This window comes from Drosophila mauritiana, chromosome 3R, assembly GCF_004382145.1.
Source record: "Drosophila mauritiana strain mau12 chromosome 3R, ASM438214v1, whole genome shotgun sequence".
Classification (NCBI taxonomy): Eukaryota; Metazoa; Arthropoda; class Insecta; order Diptera; family Drosophilidae; genus Drosophila; species Drosophila mauritiana.
Window position 1 is genome coordinate 8768950 of NC_046670.1, and position 25333 is coordinate 8794282.

The 25333-nt window shown below is 45.2% G+C and overlaps 4 protein-coding genes across 6 annotated transcripts; 1 reads left to right on the plus strand and 3 right to left on the minus strand.

Annotated features, from left to right (window-relative positions):
- Window positions 1–47: 47 nt before the first annotated feature.
- On the minus strand, window positions 48–1983 carry LOC117142879. The gene is made up of 5 exons (XM_033307150.1): window positions 1638–1983; window positions 1383–1546; window positions 1179–1312; window positions 471–1116; window positions 48–411 (listed from the first exon to the last, which is right to left on the minus strand). Exons 1-5 carry the CDS (start codon window positions 1782–1784, stop codon window positions 183–185), a joined length of 1320 nt encoding a protein of 439 aa, XP_033163041.1. The 5' UTR covers window positions 1785–1983; the 3' UTR covers window positions 48–182.
- A 908-nt stretch (window positions 1984–2891) lies between these two features.
- Window positions 2892–18077, minus strand: LOC117143977 (hexosaminidase D). 3 transcript variants are annotated; one of them, XM_033308914.1, is made up of 4 exons: window positions 17951–18077; window positions 4768–5526; window positions 3331–4714; window positions 2892–3249 (listed from the first exon to the last, which is right to left on the minus strand). In XM_033308914.1, exons 2-3 carry the CDS (start codon window positions 5524–5526, stop codon window positions 3341–3343), a joined length of 2133 nt encoding a protein of 710 aa, XP_033164805.1. In that variant the 5' UTR covers window positions 17951–18077; the 3' UTR covers window positions 2892–3249; window positions 3331–3340. The 3 variants fall into 3 exon arrangements, with proteins under 3 accessions (XP_033164805.1, XP_033164806.1, XP_033164807.1); XM_033308915.1 differs by having other exon boundaries at window positions 2892–3270; XM_033308916.1 differs by lacking the exon at window positions 17951–18077 and adding an exon at window positions 17490–17711.
- LOC117143978 lies at window positions 7955–8931 on the minus strand. The gene has a single exon (XM_033308917.1). The coding sequence runs from the start codon at window positions 8839–8841 to the stop codon at window positions 8536–8538; it is 306 nt and encodes a 101-aa protein (XP_033164808.1). The 5' UTR covers window positions 8842–8931; the 3' UTR covers window positions 7955–8535.
- Window positions 18078–18340: 263 nt separating the features above from the next.
- On the plus strand, window positions 18341–25243 carry LOC117146068 (single-stranded DNA-binding protein 2). The gene is made up of 2 exons (XM_033312009.1): window positions 18341–19222; window positions 20824–25243. The coding sequence occupies exon 2, from the start codon at window positions 21444–21446 to the stop codon at window positions 22779–22781; it is 1338 nt and encodes a 445-aa protein (XP_033167900.1). The 5' UTR covers window positions 18341–19222; window positions 20824–21443; the 3' UTR covers window positions 22782–25243.
- The last annotated feature ends 90 nt before the right edge of the window (window positions 25244–25333 follow it).

Genomic DNA, 25333 nt, shown 5'->3' on the forward strand with positions numbered 1-25333 from the left:
ACGTAACATAAAGGTAGCGGTGGTACCCTAACCGTACAAAGTCTTGCTAAGTTACTGGTAATTTTTACTATCTTGCATACATATAACTAAGGGTTAAGTGAGCATCAACTGGAGCACTGTGTATTGTTCGAAATTGGTGTTTTGGGCTGACAGCTAGTGTTCCATTTGGATTGCAGGGTGGCCTAGAGCATATCCCGATCCACCATATCAATGACTATCTCCGACATCTTCTGGCGGCACAGGTCGTTGGGTGGAAAGTTGAGCGTGGGCGCGCCCACATCCTCTCCGAGTTCATCGCTTCGATCCAAATACATATCGGGGGCATCCTCCGAAGAGCAGGTGCTAATAGGCAGGATATCCAATGCCAAGCCAAGAGCAAAGCGTCCGTATGTCTTCAGCTCCTCGGCAAAGCTATGGTAATATAAAACATCAATTAACTATTTTCCCTCTTTAAAAAATCATTCGCTTACAGATCCTGTAGCTTCTGTAATGTGTCGCAGTGGTCCGGCAAATTGGTGCAGAGCATTTGCAGCCATCGAAACAGCTCCTCCGTATAGATCTTGAGCAGAGTCTGCAGCTGAGCATCGCGCATTTCCTTGGTGGTGCAGCAGTACAGCAGATTGGCAATGTCCAGTGCGATCGAGCTGTAGCGTATCAGCTGAAAGTCGAGCAGCGCCACCTCCAGCACTCGGTGTGGGTCCTCCGGATCATAGTGGTACAGAAAGTTGTTCACCCAGCAGTCGCCGTGGCAAATGGCGGATAACGGCGACTCGGTACTGGCCAACTTCACCATCCGGCCGAAGAATGAGGAGCTTTCTGCGAATTTATTCATTGCCAGGACATACTTGGAGTCGGGGGGCAGCACCTCGGACACCATCTGAATGGCGTTCTTGGTAAGGCGCTCGTAGTAGTTTCGATACCAACTCGTATTGGCCGTGCAGAAGATGCCCTCGCTGATCACGCTGCACAGATTGCTGAACTCCAGCGGTTTCTCGAACTTGTAGGCTAGGCTAAGGCCGTGCAGCTGGGCCACCTGCAGCAGGACGGACTGCGTCTCCTCCAGGCTGAGACCTTTGTGGCGGTCTGACATCTGGAAGCCGCGTTCGCGAAGATCCTCTACGGAAAATGTAAATTAATAAGCCAAATAAGAATCCCTAGTAAAGGCGGGAGGTAATTACCCATTATGAGCAGATCATGCCTGGCTGAATAGCACTTGGGAATGGCATTGAACACGGGTGTGTCCTGGTTCGTTTTGCTGGCCTGGAACTTGAGCAGTTCCGGCATGATGGTGTTGTAGAACTGCACCTCGTTGCTGTGGAGCATAGGCAGGGATTATGAGCCTCTTGGGCGCTATTAAGGATACGCGGAATTGGAGCACTCACCGGAAGAGCTTGTCGCTCTTGTAGGCCTCCCGCGCGACTACACTCTCCGGCATCACCTTGCAGATGACGTTCTGTTCCCATTTGAGACTCCTCCGCTTTCCGGTCAGCTTTATGCGATACAGGGCGGCCGTATAGTTGTCACCCCGGTCGGAGCCCTGGGCCAGCTGCAAAAGTACATATGTACATATGTATGTACATAGGTGGGTGGAAATGATTTCATAACCGAATGTTGGGTGCTAGCAGAAGTCTCCTTACCTCGAAGGCATCGATCTGCACATCCGGTTCCACGTGCTTGTAGATGTCCTGGAACACCTCGAGCGAGAGGATTTGTTTGCTCTCCACGGCGTTTGCCGCTCCCAGTCCGGTAGTTGTTGTTGCCGCTGCTGTCTCCGTAATACCCATTTTTCCAAGGAGTCCTGTGGAGGCTCTTACAGGCAGCCTTACTCTCGATTCTTTGCACACAATGTGGATGGTTTTATTGCAGAAAACGCACTGCTCTATTTAGTTTTCGGTTTCCCCTTTAAAGTTTATTCATCGATTTTGCGCGAACATGTGTTTCTTTTCGCACTGCTACGTGTTTATGCTTCTTCTTCTCTCGCCGTGTCCTTTCGCTTTCGTGCTTTTCCTCCCCTTCGTGCATTGCGTGCCTTAGCGCGCATCCAATACGAAATTTGAACTGCCCATACCCAACAGAGCACATGCACGCGGAACATACTCCATCACAGTTAATAGCCAGCATCTTACAAACCAAATAAATTCCAAATTAAGCTCTCCTCTTCTTTTTTTCACAATTTGTCCTACGATTAGTTCAAGCAGTGTAAATTAAGGAGTCTCACCGCGCACATGTAATCCTAAAAAGTCCCCGTTCCTCGTTATTCATTCTGTAGCTGCAGCCCTGGTCTTACGTTATTCGATATATCGTTACGTTACGTCATAAATACATATGATACGTAATGATAGTTCAAAAAGTTATTGTAGTTATTGAGATACTTTAAAAAATAAATATAAACCAAAGACATTTAGACAAATAAAGACATTTTAATAAAAGTAATGAGCGTCCCCATTCATCCCTTTTTTAATGCACATATTTTTCAGAAAGAATTATGCCAGTAATTACCTTTTTTATAGAAGCGATTCCGACCATTAAAAGTATATACATATATTCTTGACCAGGATCAATAGCCGAGTTGATCTGGCTATGTCCGTCTGTCCGTATTAACGCCCTAGTCTCAGGAACTATAAAAGCTAGAAGGTTACGATTCAGCATACTGATTCTAGAGACATAATCGCAGCGCAATTTTTTTGACCCATGTTGCCACGCCCACCAACCACACAAAACTGTCACGCCCACAGTTTTTTAGAAAATGTGTTGTTATTTTTTCACATTTTTATTAGTTTTGTAAATTTCTATCGATTTTCATTCACACTAGCTGAGTATCGGGTATCTGATAGTCGGGAAACTCGACTATGGCATACCCTCTTGTTTTCACTAAAAATGCGTTCAATTGGAAGACGGCAATAAAAGTTGTTTGATTTATTTTTTATTACAGTATGAATATGTTCTATATTTGTATAATTGAGCCGCTGCTTACAAAGTAGTCTAGAAAAAATGAACATTTGATGTTATTAGTATTACAAATGGCTAATGCTACCATTATGCATGTATTCTGGGCCGAGAAGCCGCTGCTGCTGTTAACATTCGTATTATCCTGGCTTATAAGCCACAAGATGCTGGGCTTGGGCGTTTCGAACGCCATCACTATGCGAGTAGACTAAGATCCGGAGCAGGAACTGCCAGCCAGTGTGCGATTAGTCCATTAAAGCAAATTAACTCATATTTGGGCCGAGGCCAATTTGCTCATTTTGGCTAAAAGTTAAATGGTATAAACTAAGCATTACATTTTACACCTGCAGGTATACTTAAGGTAACTGCCAACAGGACACTCACCTGGCGCCTCTCATTGTTGCTCCTGCTGATGCGTCACCAGTCCCATGTCCTCCTGCACTTTCAAGGGCAGAGGCAGTGGTCTCTGTGGCCAAGTGCGTCGCTGGAGCAGCATTTCCGCCCTGGCCAACTGGCGCTGCAGTGCCTCGATGGTGGGATAAATGTGCTGCTCCACAAACTCCGTCACCGTGTACTCGTCGTATACCTCCCACAGCAGCTGCTGCGCTTCCCGCGCCATCGCCCGCAGCTCCTCGATCAGCATCGGCGTCCTGTCAGTCAGTTCGCGCACCCTCAGCGGCGAACTGAAGTTGTGCCGCACATTGTAGTCGGAGAGCCAGGCGCTCTGGTCCCGGGTCTGCTGCAAATAGAGTCGGATCTCGGCCAGCTTGTCAAACAGGCGCAGGGCATATTTGAAGACCAGGTGACCCGGATAGTTGCAGACAGCAAAGAGCTGACTGTGATGGGCATTCGGATGCAGTTCCAGCCAGGGTCGACCCGATCGCCGACTGTCCGGCTGGAAGACGCACTGCAGCACGCGCAGCAGCTCATTGTCCCGCGGATTAGTGCTGAAGTAGCCCTTGGAGACGGTCGACAGCGACGTCATCAGACTGGGAATGCCTACCGGCAGGAGTTCACAGAGCACTGCGAAATGATCGTACCGCTGCCATCCGGTCAGTGCCAGACCTCTTAAGCCCTTTGAGAAGCGTCCGCCTTCCTTGGCGATCACTGCCAGCCATCGGATGTTGTTCTCAAGATGATGCTGCAGCGGCGGCACCAACAAGCTCTCACCAAAGGCTCCCTTGAAAGCCGACGCCGTCCAGGCGCTAGGAAAGACCTTCGCATAGGTATCCCACAGCTGTGGCTGAATAAAGCGGTATATGTCACTGGCGTACACCCACACCATCGGCTCCACGTAGCTGCCCACTTGCGAGTGCTGCAGCTCGCTGAGGGACATCGATCGCAACTGGTCGTCCCAGATTACCACACCCAGATGCGGCCACTGTCGGCGGATGAAGTGCGCCATGCTTACCACGTGCGAGAGGAAGAGCTCACTGCGCAGCCTTTGGCGGCAGGTGGTGCACTCGCCCATGCGCTGCACCTCGTCACAGCCGATGTGGATATGGGTGAACCGTATTTGTGCTACGGGAACGTTGGTGGCGGGCGTCGCCTGACCCAAGCACTGTGAATGCAATTCGATCACTTGGGTGAGCATCTGCTCCAGCAGCGCCATGCTCTGTGGCTGACTGGGGCAAATCGACTGTGGACTCTCCGCCAGCTCACGCATCTGCTCGAAGCCCGAGAGTTTGAGGACGTATTCCATGTGCCCAAAGGTTTGAACGAGGGGCATTACGCTCAGCCCGTGGAGGGCTGCGCACTCGAGGAAGTCCTGCAGAAGAACATATATTAGATATATCTCTGCCTGAAGATTTCAAGACTTACCCGCAGTTCGTCCTCCTTGTAGGCATTGTGCGCCGCCAGCGGCTGAAGAACTCCGCTGTAGGGAAACATGTCCTCGTACTCTATGAGCAGACCAGTGGCTCCCAGTGCCCGTAGCACGGGCAGCAGTTGCTTGAGAAAGCTTAGCTTAGGCGGAGCACCCTTCAGGTCCAGATGAACGAGACGCTCGGCGGGAGCTCTCGGACCATCCGGCCCGATGCCAGCCACCACCGGCACACCCATCCTCTGAAGCTCATGCTCGTACTGAGTCTGTCGCTCCGCCGAACTGAGCATTCGCTCGTCCTCGGCATTGGCGTTCAGTTCCTCCATACCGGCGTTTCTCTGGCGCTGCTGCTGCTCCAGAATCTTGAGGCGCTCCTGCTCGAACAGGAAGCTCTCGGACATGGGCAGCGGCGCCTTCTTGGCCTGTGTGGGTCGCAGGAATCGCACGTTTCCCAGCCGCTGGACTGGCGATGGCGACTTCTCGACGGCGTTATCCTTGAGCCGCTCGGCTCGCAGCACCCGGTTGGCCTGCTCGATCAGCTTCTGGATGATGTGCACCTGCTGGTAACCCGTGGACTGCTGCTGCTGCTGCTGCTGCTGGCGCTCAGAACTGGAGAGGAGGGCGGCAGGAGGCTGTGCTGCGGCTGTCGTATCGATTAGTATGGCCCATGTCCAGAGGCCGAGAAGCACCAGGCCAGACACGACGAGCAGGAAGGAAAGTTTCCGGCGCCAAATAAATATCCAAAGATTTGAGTGCATCTGCAGTACGGAAAAAATATGTGTGTGTAAAAGAAGTGATATAATAATGGAAAACAGGAAGCTAAAGAGATACATTTTATATTTAATATTTATATTTATATAATAAGCTGGGCTAGGTTTATTTGAATTACAAAGTATATCCCAAGATAGAAAGTAAGTAGTAGCATAGTTATTTTCATCAGTGTGACGCTGTGGCAAGTCAGCCACTGCAATGCTGCTGAGTAAGAACTTGCATCACTTTTCATAAATATTTGAAGATCCAACAAGTAGCCCCCGGAGTTATGCTATATAAATCCGCCCACAACCGGCGTCCCCAGCCGCACGTTACTCATACGCCACCGAAACGGTCTGAGCAGCTCATTGAGGTTGAGTTAAGGGCTGCTTCCATTGTTGTTCTTGTGCTTCCTTGTGGGTCTTGGCTGCCGCCTTTGTGTTTGCCCAGCTCCGGCGGCTGTGCTCCACTGTGGTGTACAGTGGACAAAAAACTGGAATATATTTTACTTATTATAATGACTCGTTGTGTTTATTTCGGGTATATTGATCAAACTTCGAAACTAAAGTGAGTAACTTGTTCCTAAATTGCATATAAACTTTAATCATTAAAAATCATTTTAATACACAGCCATAAAGTTGAAATTCGCCTGGTCTAGAGCAAACAGGAAAATGGAAAGTGCTTTGCCTGGCGGTCTTAATGGCTCCTCCTGATAGTTTGGTCGCATTCGTTTAAATAGGCACAACTGACAGCTTATTTAAATGAGCCTCCAGCCGAGCCATAAAGGCATCTCGCACAGGTGCGATATACCGCACAAATAGTTGGATAAAAGTGCTCCATGGATGCGAGGCTGGCAAGATGGCAGCATCCTATGATGGTTCGACAGGCGATAAATGCAAGTGCTCAAGTGGAAATGTGCAGCTGTCTCGCTGGCGGAAATTGAATTGAGTTTTCACTGGGCCGAAAGTGGGCGCCACGTTTAGGCCACCTAGCCACTCGGATCGCAGTTCGTGGCTGGGAGCTGGCGGTTGGTGGTTGGTTCGTGGCTGCCGGCAAAGACAAACGCGAAATGGTTTCAACTCTTTGTGGACACTTGTTAGTCGGTTGAGTGAAGTGGTTTGGTTGAATCGGTGGCGTGACCACCGAAAAGGTGATCTAATGAGAAGTTTGCCATCATTGCTAATGGCGCAGACAAATGTTGACATTGCGTGGAAATGCAGTTTAGATATAAAAATGGTGTACTATGTAGTCACTTTAATATATGTATATATTTGACTACATTTACATTTGGCTAAACTGACTAACCACATGAAATTGGTGTTTTAAGCTGCTAATCCTCATCAATTTTGCATTCGGCAGGAGCCAATCGAATGCCGATTGCTGACCCATTTGGGGCTTAATCCACACATTTGCAATACTTCGTCCTCGATTTCGCCTGACTTTCCAACGCCAGTTGTTGCCAAATTTGTACACACGAAAACATTTTCCTTGGGGGCGAACAAAACGATGGGAGGTGTCGAATGCGGAGGAAGGATGGCCTGGGAATCGTGTGGGCTTCTCCTTGGCATCTCTGTATTTTCACAACCACAACTACTTTGAATGGATGCTCTCGTTTTTCAGTCGCTTTGTTGGCTGATGTTCTTGCCAAGGATGCAAAAATTGAGAAACCAGCTATGCAAACAGAGGCGCCCCAAAAAGGGGCACGAGTATGATGTGTGTGAGTGTGTGCTACGTTATGAGGCAGAAAAATGCCCCTTTCCTCAGTTTGCACTTCTAATTTCATGTCCATTTGTACACTATGCAAAAATACACTATATTATTTGATTTCTATGAGATGTTAACTATAAAAACTATTACACAAACGCCTATAGTTTAAGTCACAAATTTATTAAATTCGTTTTTAGAATAACTATAACCACGCTTTACTTTAAAACTACTCTCGTAAGAAGATTACTAAGTCCATTTATATTACACTTTCACCCGTTCTTTCTCTCAGCGCAGACAATTCACTTTCCCTGGTCGTTACCGACAGATCCTGCCAAGAAACGGTCTCGACAGGACAATGGATCGGTGCTAATTGCCTTCGGTTCGTCAGGCAGAACTGAAAATAGTTCGGTGCGACTGTTTCCCAAATTAAATGTAATTGCACCGCAAAATCGAGAGGCCAATTTGCAGACAGGCAGCAATTCACGGCGTCCCTGGCCATTTCCCGACTGCCAGTGACCTCCGGCTCCATCTCCTCATCCTCCTGCCCCACATCCACCCACTCAATGGCGGGGCGGTGCTAGAAATAGCAGCCATGTCCTGCGAAGTGTTCCGCACACCGCACAATTTGGCAGTTGGCCAAAAAACCAAAAAAAAAAAAAAACGTAGAAAAACACGTCTGAAAAATGAAACATGAAAAACATTTAAAGCGCCCACTGACGAACCTAAAAACGCACTCAATTCGCTGTTTATGGCCGCATGTTCATAGTTTTCGAGGAGTATATTGCAACTGGAATTATACAAGTGGGCAACAATAACTTTGTTTATTATACTTTCCAAAAATAACAAGCATTTTTCTAATATGTAGTTTTCATACTAACTTAATGCTATTTAAACATTGTTTGTAACACAGCTTTTGTTTAAGTAAGCTCCGTAATTACTCCACTTTAATCTTAAATCTTAAATCCTGCAAATCCAGTGCAGCAGTGCACTTAAGTTAAGGCGCTGCTGCGACTTTCCATTTAGTGGCTCTCGCATCGCTTTTATTGCATTCCCTGCATTGCATTTTGAGCAGAAAATTTGCCTGCCACTGCAGCACAAGTGCAAGCAGGAGGAGCAGGAAGAGGAGGAGGAGGATGAGGAGGAGGAGGAGCAGGATGAAGGGAGCGAGAAAGCCAGGCCAAAGCTGCCTTAACTTGGCTTTAAGGATACAGTTGCCGGCCACAACTCTGGCCACTGCAAAGAAATTTACACGGTGGGAAAATATCAGTCAACCATTTGAAAAGGTTCATTGTTACAAATTTCAATTAGAATCAGATTTGCACATTTAAGTTATTCCTAGAAATTATTTGTAATTTTTTGCGCATTTCCCGCTCGACATGCAAGTTGAAAAGCATCTGGTTCTGCAGGTAGTAGGCATTTTCACTGGGTCCAAGTTCCGGCGAGTATCCTGATTCTACAGATCCCCGAGTATCGCTCTCCTCCAGATACGAAATGCTGCAGCTGCTCCTAATCTCGTCATTCAGATGCTTGTACTTGAATCGTTTGCTGGATGGCTCAAAAAAATTCGTTGAATCCTCTTCCCTCTGGCGTTTCAATTGATTCAAAAGTTCAGACATTTCGCTCAATTTAAAATTTAAAAATAAAATTAAAAATTTTTTAAGCTGTCTAGCCCAACTCTATTCCTTGACAACGACTTTCAAATTTAACGCAAGGCTTCCTGTTTTTTTTTTTTTATACAAATAATTCCCAGAAACTTTATGCTTTTAGAACATATTATGGCTTGTTTTTCTCTCAGTGCAAATCGCGTTTTAAGCAGGCTGAGCACTTGGGCTGGCAAAATATTGTGCTACCTATTGGCCTGAGGGCCATAATCGGCAATTAGGCCATTTAACGCCCTATTAACGTCCATTGGCAGTCGGCCACTAATGGACAAGCGGGGGAATATCCATCTTTACCCCATTTTGAATGCCTTCTCGGCCAGACTTAAGATGCCTCGATGGGCACTCCAGCTAGTTTCAGCAGCTGCAGAGTGCACCACTTCTCCACTGGAAGGGAATAAATCGAAATACGATGAACAGGATGCATGCCGATGCTGGCTCTTGAATTAGGAATGCTCGTTGGGGATTTTCCAGTCGAAATGTATTGGGTTAAATCAAGAGAAATGCCTGGATCCACGGATCCCAAAACGAATATTGTGCAATCAGCAACAAAGCCTCTATTTATAAACCAGCAGAAATGCAATGCCATAAAGCACTTTCATGCCGCCATAAGCCCTGCTATTTTGTTGCCAACAGAATGCCATGGAAAATTGGCAATCAAATGTATGCAAATATATAGCATCCGCCCACGAGGCCACCTCCTCAGTAAAATTCATAATTGGCAAAGCAAACAAACTGTGAATGAAATGAAAATGGCTAGCAAACAAAAACTGGTAAGCGAAACTTGTCGCCGTAATGAAAATATTCTGATGAACCAACCAGATTTTTTCATCAACTTAAACTAACAAACTTGCCGTGCTGATGCGAAACTTTCGTAGAGCTACGAAAATTGTCTGCATTCCTGGGGTCCAGTCTTAATAAAAACGTTGTTACCTACTTCATAAGCAGATTATAACTGCAAAAGTTTACAGCGAAAAAAGCCAGTTCCGTGGCGGAAAATCGAGGAGGGAAAATCGAGGTGGAATTAGAACGAAGCGTCCGTGCAACACTCAGTTGGTCCGCTCAAAAGCGCTAAGCAGCAGAAAGCAGAAAGCAAAAAGCAAAAAGCAAAAGCACAAGCAAAATAGCAGTAGCAGTAGCAAAAAGCAAAACTGTCACAGCAACAGCTGCTGTGCGAGTAAAAACTGAATCCATAAAACAGTTTCAAATTTGAATGCCTCGACTATAAGATACCATAAAAGAAAAAAAAAAGATACCATACCTTAGTTGCTTCTTCCTTGGTACAACATCATATGCTAAAAGCACAGCTCATGCACAAAATGGCTTAAAACACATCTTTTTTAATATATTACAATATAGTTTTACATATTGTTGATACTTTTGCTGCAGCCCAATGCACCCCACAACTAAGGGGTGTAAAGAAATCACGGCTAGGACACGTAGCTAGTGTCCCGCCTCAAAAAAAGGGACCCTCAACGACGCCGTGTTTATAATTTGAAATGATTTTGTACTGCATTTTACTGCCAACAAAACGGGCGACAGAGCAAAGATAGCGGACGTGAAAAAGGGGTAAATTGAATGGGGAATGGTGTTTGCTAGCCAGCTGGCAATGCATTTTCCCTAGATAGTCCTGCGAGATATAGAAAACATGGCCATACAAACAAGATAAACCATAGATACAGTTGTGGTCAGATATTGTTTAGCCGAGTTGGATGTGCTCGAGGCATCTCAACTCAACGGACAATGTCCTTGCAACATAGAATTCAATCACAATTTACACAGCACATCCTGCATGCCACATCCTGCATCCCACATCCTACATCCTGGCAGCCAGTCGGGCACATATGCTACATCGATTTCAATTGCATTACGGGCTTTACTGTGATTTATGAGTGTCTCTGGTTGACAAGCAAATTGAAATGCAAGCGCAGAAAGCCAAGCGAAATTAACTTGTTTCTTGATTAGCTTTTCACTTTCACTCGCCTGCATTTAGATTTTAGATTTTCGAAATACGGAAGCCAAGATGTTTGAAAATTTTGCACAATGTGGTTATTGAATAGCAAAAATGACATCAATTAAAGGATTATCAACTACACTGTGCTTTATTTATTTATGCACCAGCAAAAGTCAAACTTAAATTTTAATTGCTGATCTGTCTAAACTATATTCGAATCGAAATGGCTTAAATGTAATGGCACAGTTTTCGACGTTTTTTGGCTTAACCGCATACAAGCGTGGCTAATAAAGTTTGTGCGGCTTTTGAATGGTATATACCATAATGCGAGCACAACGCTGCGTATGCGTGATATTTATTTAGCGATAAGAATGCACTGGCCTGGCCATGCAAACATTTAGCATCATTAATTCCAAATGTCAGCGAAATGCAAATGCAAGTCTATTTGTTTGGCTGTGTGTGTGTGTGTTTGTGTTCATTTTGCTGCTTGCATTGTGCAGTTTGCAATGCTGCATGCAATGCAGGGTGAAAGCCAACTCTAGAGTCGCCTTTTAATTCCCGTAAAAGCCATTAAATTCTCTTATTCAACAGGCACTGAAATGCAGTCCAGCCTGTGCACCGCCACGCCCCCTTCTGGATGCAACAGCCCCTCAAGTGCATCGCCCGATGATGCTGTGTGCTGACTTGTCGACTGATGACAGCAAATGACGAGCGACGACAACAAAATGTTTACTAATGCAGGCCCAAAGCACTGCGAGCAAAGTGTTGGCCCACATTTCGGCATTTCCAGCGGGCGGAGTGATGGTGGATGGATGAGCATATGGCGAGGCCCTTCTAACAAGGCAGATGCTGTGACAACGCTGAAGGAATGCACTCCGCTGGGACGACTCATCCAGCCACTCGAACGAGTGCCACCGAGCTCCGTGATTGATGTTTATGAATTATTAAGCAACTGCACACGGATAGCTGCTCAGCTCAGCTCCATCCCTGACTCCATCCAATTCCCGACGACGACGAGTTGATGGATGCGAAATGGAACGGTTTGGGTCCTGCTGCTATTTGAGCACAGATTGTTGCAGCTCCAGATTAGAAAGCTTAAGCCCTGGGAAGAACACACATAAGTGTAACTGATTCCGTTTTACGACAAGCTCAAATTGAGAGCCCTTGGAACCACTTAAAATATGAAATCTTTATACGCGTTACTCGGCTATAATAGGCTTTATGTAGCAGATAGGAAGAATCTTTTAGAACCCATAAAATATATATATTAGTGGTCACTGACCAAGTTGATCTGTGTCCGTCCGCATAAACGTCCAGATCTTGGGAACAATAAGATATAGATAGTTAAGATTAATCATAAAGATTCTTGTGGCGCCTACGCTGGACAGAAATCTCAATGCCGTTACGCACAGTCTTTTGACTTATAATGTATATTCCGGAAATGGATCACTATTCGTATGAACGCCGTGATATCAGTTACTAAAAAAGCTAGAAGGTTCAGATTCAGCATACAAAATCTCTAGAATCTTAGCCTTCTAGCTTTTATAGTTCCTGAGATCTCGACATTCATACGGACAGACGAACATGGCCAAATCAAATCGGCACTTGATCCTGATCAAGATTATATATACTTTTTATGATCGGAAACGCTTTCTTCTACATCTTACATACTTAACAACGAATCTACTACACCCTTGTACTATAATAGAAGTTAAATATATTTCCTCATTTTATCACAAAACGACTTCAAGCCGATTAAAAATGTAAGCACAGATCCATTAAGGACATAACCATAACCCACAGATTACATAAATTGGTTACCAGTGGTGTCGCATTTCGCTTAAGTTGCACAACAATTGAAAAGTGCACAAAGTTCGCATAAAGAACGAGTTTTAAGTTTGACAAGTCGCTAGTGCCTCGATGCCCTTCTGCCACGCCCACGCCATGCAAACTTCTCTGAATATTCTGCATGCATGGTATTTGGGCTGACTTCTAGCCAAATGGCAACCAGAACATGTCAAACACTTCAGTTCAACTTTTGGCCCAATGTTTAGATGGCTCCGGGCATTCAGCTAAGATCAACAGAGTGTGGCAAACTGGTTGGACATTTTTGGGGCGATTGAATTTGGCAAGACTCGCCTGAATTAAATGAGACAACTGCTGGCTGTACGAGTGTGTGTCCACAACCGCATCCTGTAATTTATCTAGCAGTGCAGCAGAGCACACAAGCAAACGCTAAGCCAATTAATCAAAGTCAGCCCGTGGTGCAATGTCGGCCAACACGGCGTATGCGCAACTCCGGTTGAGCTGTCACCCGCACACTTCTGCTGCCACTCAAGCCGCTCCCCTTCGCCTCCACCTAGGATGTCTTAAAAATTAATTAAGCCAAGAGGGGCGGCGCAGGATGGGGAGGGGCAAGGAGATTAGCTGACGGAAGTGGGCCAAAGCCAAAGCCAAAGCCAAAGTCAACTGTAACTCGTGCTAAGCCAAAAACCCATTTAAGTTTAGACAAACAAAGCGGATGGCACTGAGTTTCCATATTTTGCAACAGCATTTTCCTGCCTTTAGCCGCATTTGCATAATTCGCAGCGTCCGCATGCAGCAATTAAAATATTTTCACTAATTTCATTTGGCAAAGCGAGCATTACCATGGAAATTATAACAATTCAAATGTTTTAAGTGCAACGCCCCCCGAACTTTGCATAAACATTCCAACCCTTTTGCGATTTGCATGCCGTACATTTAAATGGGAATGCAAAGTGTGTGAGCATCAGAAGCGGCAACAAATAAACGTAGGATTTACGTAGGATTTATATTTCGACACTGCGAAGCTGCAACACGCTGCACTCTGATTTTCATTTGCATCGAAACAAACATGGCAAATGCTTCGAGCGATTAAGTTTTAAATGGTGCAAATGGAAATGCAAACTCAATGGTCAATTTATTGCGGAATAGTGTTTAATTTAATTAAAGCACTAACTTGAGGTAGCTTCAATTTAATATGTGTATTTAACATCCAACTATTAACTTTAGTTTATGACTTCATTTAAAGTTCTTATTGAACTTATCTTGTTTAGATATCTGATGGTAGAAAAACTAACAACAATCATACTTTTGCCCCCTGACTATTGTCTGGATTACTTTCTATTCCTACAGCGAATGCCGCTTTGAATTGCGCTCCTTGGCTACCAAAGCAAATAACGAACTTCTAATGCCAACGACAAAGTTGCAACTATGTAAATTGGAGCAGGGCTGCTCCACTGGGGGGCACGAAATGAGCCTAGGCAACTTTTGTCTGCGGTCTGCACGACTTCTGCCAACTGGTGCCAGTTCCGCTGGTGCCCATGCCCATGTCCATGTCCCTGCTCCGCATCGCAATCCCAGAACCAATTTTACACCCATTCCGCTTTGCATGCGAGAAGAATGCGGCGCATTTTGCATGCCTTCCAAATGAGATTCCGCTGCGAGCTTAATGCTATTGTTGCATGTTGCACGTCGAGCGTCCTTATCCACCGTATCCACCGTATCCTGCGCATCCTGCAGCACGTCTCGCTTGTTTACACTCGCAATGTTTTCGTTTTGCCTGTCACCGTCTGCCCAAATACCCGCAGTTGCTGCCTCCTGCTGCTCATCCTCCAGCGCCGCCCTGCTGATCCACTCTGCATTTAACTCCTCCCGCAGGACATGTCCTGACTTCAATACGCACTCATGCAAATATAATCGGAGCACACGCACGGCGCTCTCCACAATGTGGCTCCTTTGCCGTTGCCTTTGCCGAGTTCCCCTTGCTATCCGCAGGACATGTCCCCGTGCGATGTCATCGGCAGAGCTCTAAATAACTTTTAAATGAAGCACAGGATGCATGCATGACCGCCAAACAACTGGCCACAGTGAGCCAACAAATAGTGGGAACACTGGGAATGCTAAATTCAAGTATTTACCGCGACTTGGATCCTCGCCAGGATGTGGAAATATATGAGTTCCTTAGGCCTCTGTTCCATTTGAGTGTTTCCAAATTCATTGATTTTCAATTCTTATGGATCATGCGATTGCTTTAATTGAAATATTCAATTTATTGTTGCTTTGCGAGTCCTGAGCTTCATTACCGAAATGCGATGTATTTCGGGATGTCCTTCCTTTCGTGTAATCCTCTTGGACACCACATTTACCACATTTCCTCGTCCGCAGGATGCTTTAAGGATTCTCTGCACCGCCTCTCCCGAATCTCTTTTAGAATTCATTCGGCCTTTTTTTTGGACCCAATTCAACACACTTCCACTCAGACTCCGCGCACCTGGACATCCTGGCCAACCTGGACAGCAGTTCTCTCATGGGATGGGTTTCATTGTTTTAAACTATACACCGTCTGCAGGGAGATGTATGCGTGTTGGAAGTTTTTCCTTTAGCCTCCGCTCTGCTCATGCGTTTATGAAAATTGTAAAAATATACCGGAACCTCCCCCGTTTTCCCCCATTTCCCATTTTCCCCCCACAACTTTGGACTCGCTTGGCGTTGGCCAAAGTGTGAATGTGTGAATAAACAAGTTGTGTGTGAGTGTGCCAAAGTTCCCCAGTTTGCGGTGGCTTATGAAATATTTAAATGTAATTTTGGCGCGTTAATCAAAATTAAGTTAATTAACTGTGTCTGCGGCGCCTTAATTAGGCCATATAGCGTATATGCAGATGGTAATCAAGGGATGTCCCCGATGAGAAATGGAGATAGCATAGTTATTTGTACACAAACACTTAAATTAAAGCTGAAAGAAAATCTTCTCGTGGGCATAGAATAAAGTGACCTACTTTTAAGGGCCAAAATCAGCTCCCTTTACTTGAGATATATAAACCATTAAAGGTCTTATGAATGTCACGCATACTCCTGATTAAAGGGTTTCCGAACAAGGTATTTTGACTCTTTGCGAATATTAAAGTAATCCCATGCCGGTCACCACCACACAGGGTATTAATATGTTACTTCGAGCAGCTCGTTGAGGGCGGAGATTGTAATGCAGCCGTTGGCCCGTTGCCGCTTTTCAAGGCAATTGAATTACAAGTGCAGCAACCTGAAAATACTGCCAGCACTTGTGCTGCAAGACGACAAAGGCGGAAGCAGCAGACGCGAGGAGGCAAGGAGTATGAGGCATGGCAAGGCGGAATCGGAAGCGGATACGCCTGCCACCGGAGTGCGGGGCTTCATAAATCCTGACTGGCAACGACCACAGCACCCGACAATCCGCATACACCGCATCCCTTCACGTGGCCCGATCCACTGAAATATGCTTGCGTCAGTGCGATGCCAAAATCCGGCTGCAGCTGCTCCACCAAAACGATACAAGGCGGCACGAGTGAAGGTCCAACGGAAAGTAGGTACTTATCCCCATACACAAATTATTCGCTCTCATGCGCTTAATCCGCAAAAAATACTAAAGTCGGACTGCTCAAAGGGGATTTTCTGGCAGTCCCACTTAATTGAATAATAATAAAGAGGATCGAGGAACAGGTGCATTCTTCGTTGTATTTTTGGAAAAGAATTTAAGTCATTTTCTAGCCTTAAAATCTTTTATAGGATACAACTAAAAATGGGCAAAACTTCAAGTTACTCTTTAGGGAAGTCCTACTGTAAGTGACGAACAAAAAAGTAATCGCACCATCATCAGTTTGCCATTCCATTCATCCGTTGTCTACCTTTCTCTGCTGCAATTGTTCCACGTGTGTCCCTGTGTGCGTTAATCAATGTGCAGAAAGCGCATTAAATTGCCAAGCAATTAGTTAGGGGAGAATAAAAATAACAAGTTAATGCCATTAATTAAAGCTTAATTCAATTACACAGAGTTATGAGTCACTTGGATTATCGCACAGCACATTAAACGTAAATTAATACAGATTTGTGGTCCCAGCGGGGGAGCAACTTTTCCACTAATGGCGACAGCTGCAGATGCTGCACATGCTGCATGCTTGAGTCCTTGGAAGCAATGCAACTCAGTATTGCCGATTCGAAATGTTTCTAATTGAATGGCCCATCGAATGGGTGTGCCTGTGTGTGTGTGTGTGCACTTTGGGGGACTGGGGGCCAGAATTCGCCAACAGTGCACAAAACTAATGTTTGTATGCGAAAGTCAACAGGAGTTTGGAAGCCCTGGCCACAAAACACACCGACATCAGCAAAAAAAAATCTGATTTCGATTCGAATTTAGAGTGAACGGGTGAGAAATGCGACCCTTGGGAAATGTCGCCCTCGATTTTGACAGAATTAGCAATGCAAAGGGATTACCGGGCAAGCGAATTGCCCAATAAAATGTGTCAAATAAAAGTTGACAAAATGGTGAATCGGTCGGTAGCTGCAAAAGCGACATTATTCATTTGGTAAACGATTGTCCTCTGGGGTGTCTCTTGAAAAATAAAAAGAAAAAGGGTGCAATCTAAACGTTCCATTTGAATGCCCAACAGACTCGACACTTGAAAACTGGCAGCCTAAAGGACCGAATGCAAAATAGGCGAAACTCTTTAACTATAAAAAACTTCAATGGTTTAAAGTGTCTTTGTGAGGGGGGGGGGGGGGGGGGGCACCATTAAAATTCGGTCATCACGTGCTCGTTTTGTAAGTGCAAAGAAGGAAATACGTTCCATTGTTTCATTCAACCATTTTCGAACTTAACTGTTAAAGCCGTTTAATCCGCTTTCCTCTCGAGTGCCAGTCAATCAACAGTCCATTTGCTCCAACTGCATGGCGTGGAAATCGCGCGGAATTGCAGCACTTTGAACAGCAGAAAACCGCAGCGCACGTAGCGCAATCGCGAGCAGTTGCAGTTGCACTAAACCTCAGCACTGTTTATGCCTCGGATGTGTCTTCAATATTGCTTCGCTTGGGGGTTTCCATTTGGCGGCAAGCGGAGGTTCTTGCGCACTGAATGCGTTTTGAACAAACACTGTTATTTTGCGAGCCCCAAACATAAACAAGCGGGCGTCTGGTCACACTGCCGCTGTTAACCTAACAGCACTGCAGTTGCGGGCCAACAACAATGTAAATGCATATACATGGAAATTCGCCGGCTTTTGTAAGTCCCCGCCCAGCAGTTTAGGCTAAGACCGCAGTCTATAATGCAAGCAAGCAACTTACCCATTGGCAACTGAGGTAATCGCGAACTCTTTATCATCAAGGCGTACTATTTTAACACAAAATATATATTTTATCCGCGAACTTCTGTGCGCTCCTTGGTGAATTGCCAACTACGCTGCCAGACACCCTTAGGCGATCGTGGCAACGCCAAATGAGCTTTTTTCAGCAGACTGGCAGCTCTGTCATAATTAATCGATTTTCTAAAAACCTTAATAGAATTTAGCTTATTTAAACACATTCTCCCAGCTCTTTAATATAAATATTACTGATTGACTTTTAAAACACCTAAACAATTAATAATCATTTATTAAAAGCACTGCAAATGGCGTGCTTTTAGTAAATTTTAGTGCGTTTCTCAGCTCGCAGCGGATTATTTAAATGCTCGGCAAACGGTCACACTCGAACGAGACGAAGACGACGACGACGCAACTTGTAGCAGTAAAAATATTTATACGATTTTGCCGTGTTTAAACGATTTAACCAAACTAATAGTTATTTGCAATCAAAGTGAAAATGTGAACGTTGTGTTTGCTTTCGAAATGACATCAATTTAAAATGCATTTCAACGCAATAGCTCTCTGTGAAAATTTCGTACAGGCAAAAAAGAGCCGATTTTTAGTGGAAGAAGAAGCAGCAGCAGCCGAACAGGCAGTAAAAGCAATCGTCGAATACACGGACAAAGCGCACGGCGAATGAAAGGCGTGTGAAGAGAAAACTTGCAAAAATTAAAGCAGCAGCAGCAACAACACAGAGGCGGCAGGCAAAAAAGTGTGTTTAGAAAAGAAATTAAAAACACACGAACATATACATACACACATCCATGCAAAACGAATAAACATACACACACACACAGGCGCATAAATACAAGAGAATTGGTGCAAAAAGCTAATAATAAAAAACGAAGTAAAATAGCGCGCGGTTTAATAATAAATAATTATATGTATGCGCGCAAAACATGTGAAGAGCCGGGGAGCCGCTAATACAAATACGAATACGAAAAATCAATGATTGTAATAAAATTCCGTATTCTCGCTATCGCTCCTCCCTCTCGCCCTGCCGCTCTCGCACTCGCTCCCGCTCTCTCTGCCTCTCTTCTACTCTCTTTCGCGAGCGCAGCAGCAGCAGCCTCTCGAATTGTGTGTTTGTGTTTCTTGTTGATTTTGTGATAAAATTGCAATCAGCAGCACACGACACTCGCCAAAATAATAGTATTCAAAGTATTAGGGCGTTCACAAAACGACAGATAGCCAAAGCCAACAGTAAACAACAAAGGTGCGTATGGAACAGCAGCAACAATATCAACAAACGGCCATCTGTGAAGCTGTGCGTTCGAGTGTGCGTGCGTGTGGTGTGTGCGAGAGTGTGTGGCAAAAAGTAGAACGTGCGAGAGAAAACCCGCGTACCCAATTTGATGACGTCTTCAACTAGACAACAACAATGCAGCAATATCGGCACTAATGTAGATTTTACTCATATTTTTTGTTATTGTTGTACATGCCGACAGCGACGCCAGCAGAGCTCGCGGGCAGCGGCAGCAAAAGAGAGGGAGAGATGGACCGGTATTTTTTGTAGCAGCCACACTGCAAGTTTAGGTACTCAGCCCTTGGGCTTCGTCGTTGATCACAGGTTTGGGCACTCGAATAGTTTCGCCACCTGGTTTCATAATAGATTCCGATAACACCTTCTGTTTTAAATGATAACAGCTGACAGCCCATAGTTTTCGCTCTCTGTGTACATTCGCTAGTTTGAGTTGAATTCGCCTTCGACCGCATTCAAATCGGTCGTACAGTTTTCCCAGCCATTGGATATATAGCCGATAGTGCCTAGTAACTGATGCACCTGTCCGCAGAGCCAATTGACCTTATCGCCACGCGCCCTGTCTCTCCGGGCTGTCACTCAGCCAAATCAACCACCCACCCAACCCCACTGGTACCCGCTCGCTCCCGCACAGTGCCACCAATATTTTGGGGCCCCCGTTTCGTAGTCTCCGGAGACGAGTTCTGATTTGAATGTCTGTTTGACTGACAGGCGGACTATGCTGCCCGCTGGCCTTTAGGCTTTTAGGTAGCAACCTACCTGTGTACAATGTGTACTAAGCCGAGAGGCCAAGAGCATCACTGTCTGTTCCTCACTCACCTGAGTGGAACGAGGGAGGAGGGAATCCACCAAAGTGGATTCTAAAAGTATTCCACCAAATAGAAATAAAGTTGTTACCTTTAATACAGCTCTAACAAACTCTTGGTCAGCGAAAGCGATCACATGAAGTACTTAAATCTCTGTTAGTCTAATTTTTTTTACAAATACCCAGTCAAAAGTTATAAAAGATGTTTCAAATCTGCATGGTTATTAAAATAGTTTGTGACAAGGTCGTTGGTCCCTTAATAATTGCAGTAGATAGTTATATTTATAACTAAAATAAACCAAACTAATCCAATTATTTAATCACAGTAAAAGCGAGAACCTCTTAATTTCAAATTTAATTTAGTTACGATTCACGGTGTTTAAAAAAAAAATAGAGAAGAATAGAATTACGTCATTAAATAGAGATTATTAAAGGGTTAAATTAAAAATAAAACTTTCGCCAGTTGTTTACTCTTGATTTTATTTATTAAACTTTTTAACAAAATATTCAAGGTGGTACAAAAGTTTTGACGGTTAGTGTGGCACTTGTGCCGTTTTGTCGACAATGCGCGCGCTCCCTCTCTCGCACTCACGCAACTACGGTCGCACACACTGACACAAATACACGAACACACCGCACTTCATACAGGCTCACGAAAATTTGCAACACACATACACACGAACTGTCGCTCGCTCTCACTCATGCTCTCTTTTTTCTCTCTCTCCCTCTCCTCTTCTTTTTCTGTTTTTAGTGGTTGTGCAAGAAGAAGCAGCAACAATCAGGCAAAAAAATACCTGAAAAAAATAAACGGTAAAACGAAGAAGTGGCGACACACACACGCACACACGTACGACGAGAGCGCGCTAAAAAGTTTATTAAGTAAAATCGGAAAAGTAAAGGCAAAAGTAAAGACCACGGTGCGTTTCATTCTCCATTCGCAAAAATATATATTTTATTAAAAATGGTGGAAGTAATAGAGCGGCGGAGAACGGCTGCGTGAGCCAAAGCGCGGCCAATTAAAAAACAACAACAGCACAGCAGCAGCCGCTAAAGGGAAGAAGAAGAAGAAGACGTCGACGACGAAGAAGCTGAAGCTGAAACAACCGAAGAGGAGGCAGCAAGACAGCAAGAGCCTCGAAAAGTACATAAAAAAAAGTATAAAAATTTAAATACGCTCGAAGTCGGTAGACAAAAAGCGAACTAGCGACGAAAGAGAGGCGAGAAAACCCAAACTCCGAGTTCAGAAAACCACCTTACCCAGCGCAACAATAGCAACAACAACAGCAACATCATCATCAACAGCAGCAACATCATCATCAACAGCAGCAACAAAACGCAACTACAGCCAACAACCAACATCACACACACAAAATGTACGGCAAATCAAAGACATCGGCGGTTCCATCGGACGCCCAGGCCCGCGAAAAGTTGGCCCTGTACGTGTACGAGTATCTGCTGCACGTTGGCGCCCAGAAGGCGGCACAGACATTCCTCTCGGAGATCCGATGGGAGAAGAACATAACGCTGGGCGAGCCGCCGGGATTCCTGCACACCTGGTGGTGCGTCTTCTGGGACCTGTACTGTGCGGCGCCAGAGCGCCGGGATCAGTGCGATCACAGTTCGGAGGCCAAGGCCTTCCACGACTACGGATTTGTTAGCTCCGGCTACGGAGTGAATGGAATTGGACCGGGTGGACCCCACAATGCTGGCGGACCAGCGCCCAGTCCCCTGGGACAGATGCCACCCGGCGGCGATGGCGGTCCAATGGGTCCCGGCGGACCGATGGGGCCGAATTTCTTCCCGAACTCGACGATGCGGCCGTCGCCGCCGACGCACGCCTCCAGTCCGCAGCCGCCGCCGTCGCAAATGATGCCAGGCCAGCCGCCGTTCATGGGCGGACCCCGATACCCGGGCGGACCGCGGCCCGGCGTGCGTATGCAGGGCATGGGCAATGAATTCAATGGACCCCCCGGCCAGCCCATGATGCCCAACAGCATGGATCCGACACGGCCAGGCGGAGGGATGGGACCGATGAATCCGCGCATGAATCCGCCACGCGGTCCTGGCGGCATGGGACCGATGGGCTACGGTGGACCAGGAGGAATGCGCGGCCCGGCACCGGGACCTGGCGGAATGCCGCCCATGGGCATGGGCGGAGCGGGCGGAAGACCGCCGCAATGGCAGCCAAACGCATCGGCGCCACTAAATGCGTACTCGTCATCATCGCCAGGAAACTATGGACCCGGATCGAATGGACCGCCGGGACCGGGAACGCCCATAATGCCGTCGCCGCAGGATAACACGCAAGGCGGGCCAGTGGGCGGACCCGGCGACAGCATGTACGCCCTGATGAAACCCGAATTCCCGATGGGCGGAGGGCCGGATGGCGGCGGTGGCGGAGGAGGTCCCGGCGGAATGGGACCGATGGGCGGCGGGCCAAATTCAATGGGCCCCGTACTTAATGGCGGCGGCGGTCCGGACGGATCCGGTTTGGATGGCATGAAAAACTCGCCGGCCAACGGAGGACCTGGGACGCCGCGCGAAGACTCTGGCAGCGGCATGGGTGACTACAATCTGGGCGGATTCGGCGGACCCGGCGAGAACGATCAAACGGAATCGGCGGCCATTCTGAAGATCAAGGAGAGCATGCACGAGGAGGCCAAGCGGTTCGAGAAAGACACAGATCATCCGGACTACTTTATGCCATAACAACATCACCAGCAACAGCAGCAGCAGCAGCATCAGCAGCATCTCAACACGGTGGCAGCCGCTGTGGCAGCTGTGGTGGCGGCTGCGGCGTCCAACGGATCGGCGGCGGGCAGCTCCTCGGCCGCTTCCATTGCGGCTGCTGCTCTTGGGGCCGCCGCCTCCAATCTGCTCAGCAATGGCAACAACAATTTCTGAAGGCGATGACCACACGCAACACCACAACACGCAGCAAATAAGAAAGCGGTAGTAGAAATCCTTGATACATAAGCATAAAGTAATTAACATTTAACGCATGTATGAGAAATAGAAAAAGCGAAGCAAAAAAAAAAAAATAAGCGAAAAAGCAAAGCCCTTAAATATAATAGACTAAAGCAGCAAATGTAAAATTGTGAAAGGATCAAACGGGCCACTGCCACTGTCACTCGTCCTTAGTCCTGGATTTCGCGCTGTAGATTTTAGATTAGTTCGTTTCGTTCTTGTATTCTATGTTTAACTTTAATTTTCGATCGGAAATTTTAACTCGTAAAGAAATAGCAGTGGAACTCAGGAGAAGGCCGCAGCTGGGCAGTGGCCAGTGGTCAGAATGGACGTGTTTTCCGGCAAAACTTGACATAATACTGAAAAGTAATGAAAACAAAACCAAGCAACAAAAACAGTAATCGTAATGAACAAACAAATGCGGTCGAGCATCAGTAAGTCGAACTAGATCTACGAATATAGTTCGCCTTGCGGAGGTTCGTCTGTGTGCTTAAAGTAATGTTAAACATGTATGCAACAAGTTTAGTGAGCCTTGTGCTTAGTTTAGTTGTTGCAAGCACTCACCTGACTGCAAACTCCCAAGATCCCAATTATAACCATTCGATTCACTTGCTCATGTAGAAATCAGAAGATACAACAGACCACATAATCGCAGATCAATTGTTTTCTTATTTTTTTTCATAGCAAGGCAGCAAAACGAAAGCAAGCATATGAATGGTATAATTATAATGATATGCATAATACCTAGTTGAGTATATAGTTAGCATTATTGGACTTGTATATGGAGATAGTCTGTAACCACCCACACTCATTCACGTGCACTCATCTTGAACTGCGCTCCATTTAGTGGGGCAATGTCTAGATCGTTTGGCTTGGCCCAAAATTTTATACGTTTTCGATTCTCAATTCTAATTCTAATTCTAATTGTACAAATTGTGAACGCTTCTATTCAGTCTGCCGTCTGTTTGTTTGGTTTGTTTCGTTGTCGATTGTTCAAAAACGTATTTGTTGTATTGTTTTGTGTCTTTATGTCTCACCCATTTGTGTCGTGTATATGCGTTCGTATGTATTTATATATTTTAACCAAACAACTAAAAAGAAAATCGTTATTTAAGTTCCTTCCAACGGCGAGCAATACCATTTGTATGGCATGAGCATTGAGATACAATGCGATATGCGCGATTTTCCTCACTTTGGAGAGCGGCGGCAGTTTGCACTCGTTTCGATTTCCTCACCACGGGCATTGTGTGTGCATTAGGGCGGCGAATGAAAATTATATGGAAAGCTATAGCTATATGTAAACATTATATATAGACAGAAGCAGAAGCCGATACAGATGTAGCCTATTGTATGCACTAATTTATTGCAAAATAGCTACGCTCATAACTATAAGATTTAGCTGTTTAATATGCATATAAAAGTATATATTATATATTTCGTAAAGCGAAAAGCAGCGCAGATGCAGCAACCAATTGTAGAAAACATAACCTAATGAAAAGTTTACTTCAAATATCACACTTAACTTGAATGCTGTACAAACAAAAGTCTTAAAGTGCATAAAATTTATATATATATATATATATATATAAATAAATCTAATATATACACATTGTATATGTCTGTGCTAGCATCCTTTTTAGCGATACAGCAGCACACTTAGCATTCATAGAGAAACCAACCAACCAACCCGATCCCGAACCCATATAGTAGCATTAGAATCGAAGCTAATCTATAAGCCCAGCAACATAAACAAATCAAAAGGAATATATACACGGAGAAACTAATTTCTTTGGAGCAAACACACACACACACACCACAAACTACACACTCACACAAATCAATTGATAAATTAATTAAACAAGAAAATGGAAAAGTCTATTTTAAATATTGTATATGTTTAATGTGTCGGAATTTATAATACGATCGAGAGCGGAGTGAAGAAATTTATAGTATGTGCTGCATGAATTATATCTAAATTATAGTATGGAATGCAAGCGAAAAACTTAAATAGTGACTAAGTTAAATTTATTTACTAACGCTTTGGGTTTGAGCGTTTCAATTGCTGGATCTATATAAACCACAAACAAACAAAAAATTATATAAGTGTAATGGAGCGGAATTAAGTAAACAAAAGGTATAAGTCGCCCCACAACCACAAATAATAAAAACAAAACAAAAAAATGGCAAAAAGTAACACGGAAAAATCGAGAAAAAATATGAAGGGAATACAAAACAAAAAACCGATTGAATATGGAATATGTTTAAATAAGTATTTTAGTGTTAATTATACAATT

Excerpts from the sequence above, each read along its gene's own strand:
- LOC117146068 (XM_033312009.1), top strand. The coding sequence starts at position 21,444 with ATGTACGGCAAATCAAAGACATCGGCGGTTCCATCGGACGCCCAGGCC.
- LOC117143978 (XM_033308917.1), bottom strand. The coding sequence starts at position 8,841 with ATGTCTGAACTTTTGAATCAATTGAAACGCCAGAGGGAAGAGGATTCA.
- LOC117143977 (XM_033308914.1), bottom strand. The coding sequence starts at position 5,526 with ATGCACTCAAATCTTTGGATATTTATTTGGCGCCGGAAACTTTCCTTC. Across the intron at positions 4,715-4,767 it reads ACAAGGAGGACGAACTGCGG|GACTTCCTCGAGTGCGCAGC; the intron begins GTAAGTCTTGAA and ends GTTCTTCTGCAG.
- LOC117142879 (XM_033307150.1), bottom strand. The coding sequence starts at position 1,784 with ATGGGTATTACGGAGACAGCAGCGGCAACAACAACTACCGGACTGGGA. Across the intron at positions 1,547-1,637 it reads TGCAGATCGATGCCTTCGAG|CTGGCCCAGGGCTCCGACCG; the intron begins GTAAGGAGACTT and ends GTACTTTTGCAG. Across the intron at positions 1,313-1,382 it reads AAGAGCGACAAGCTCTTCCG|CAACGAGGTGCAGTTCTACA; the intron begins GTGAGTGCTCCA and ends TATGCTCCACAG.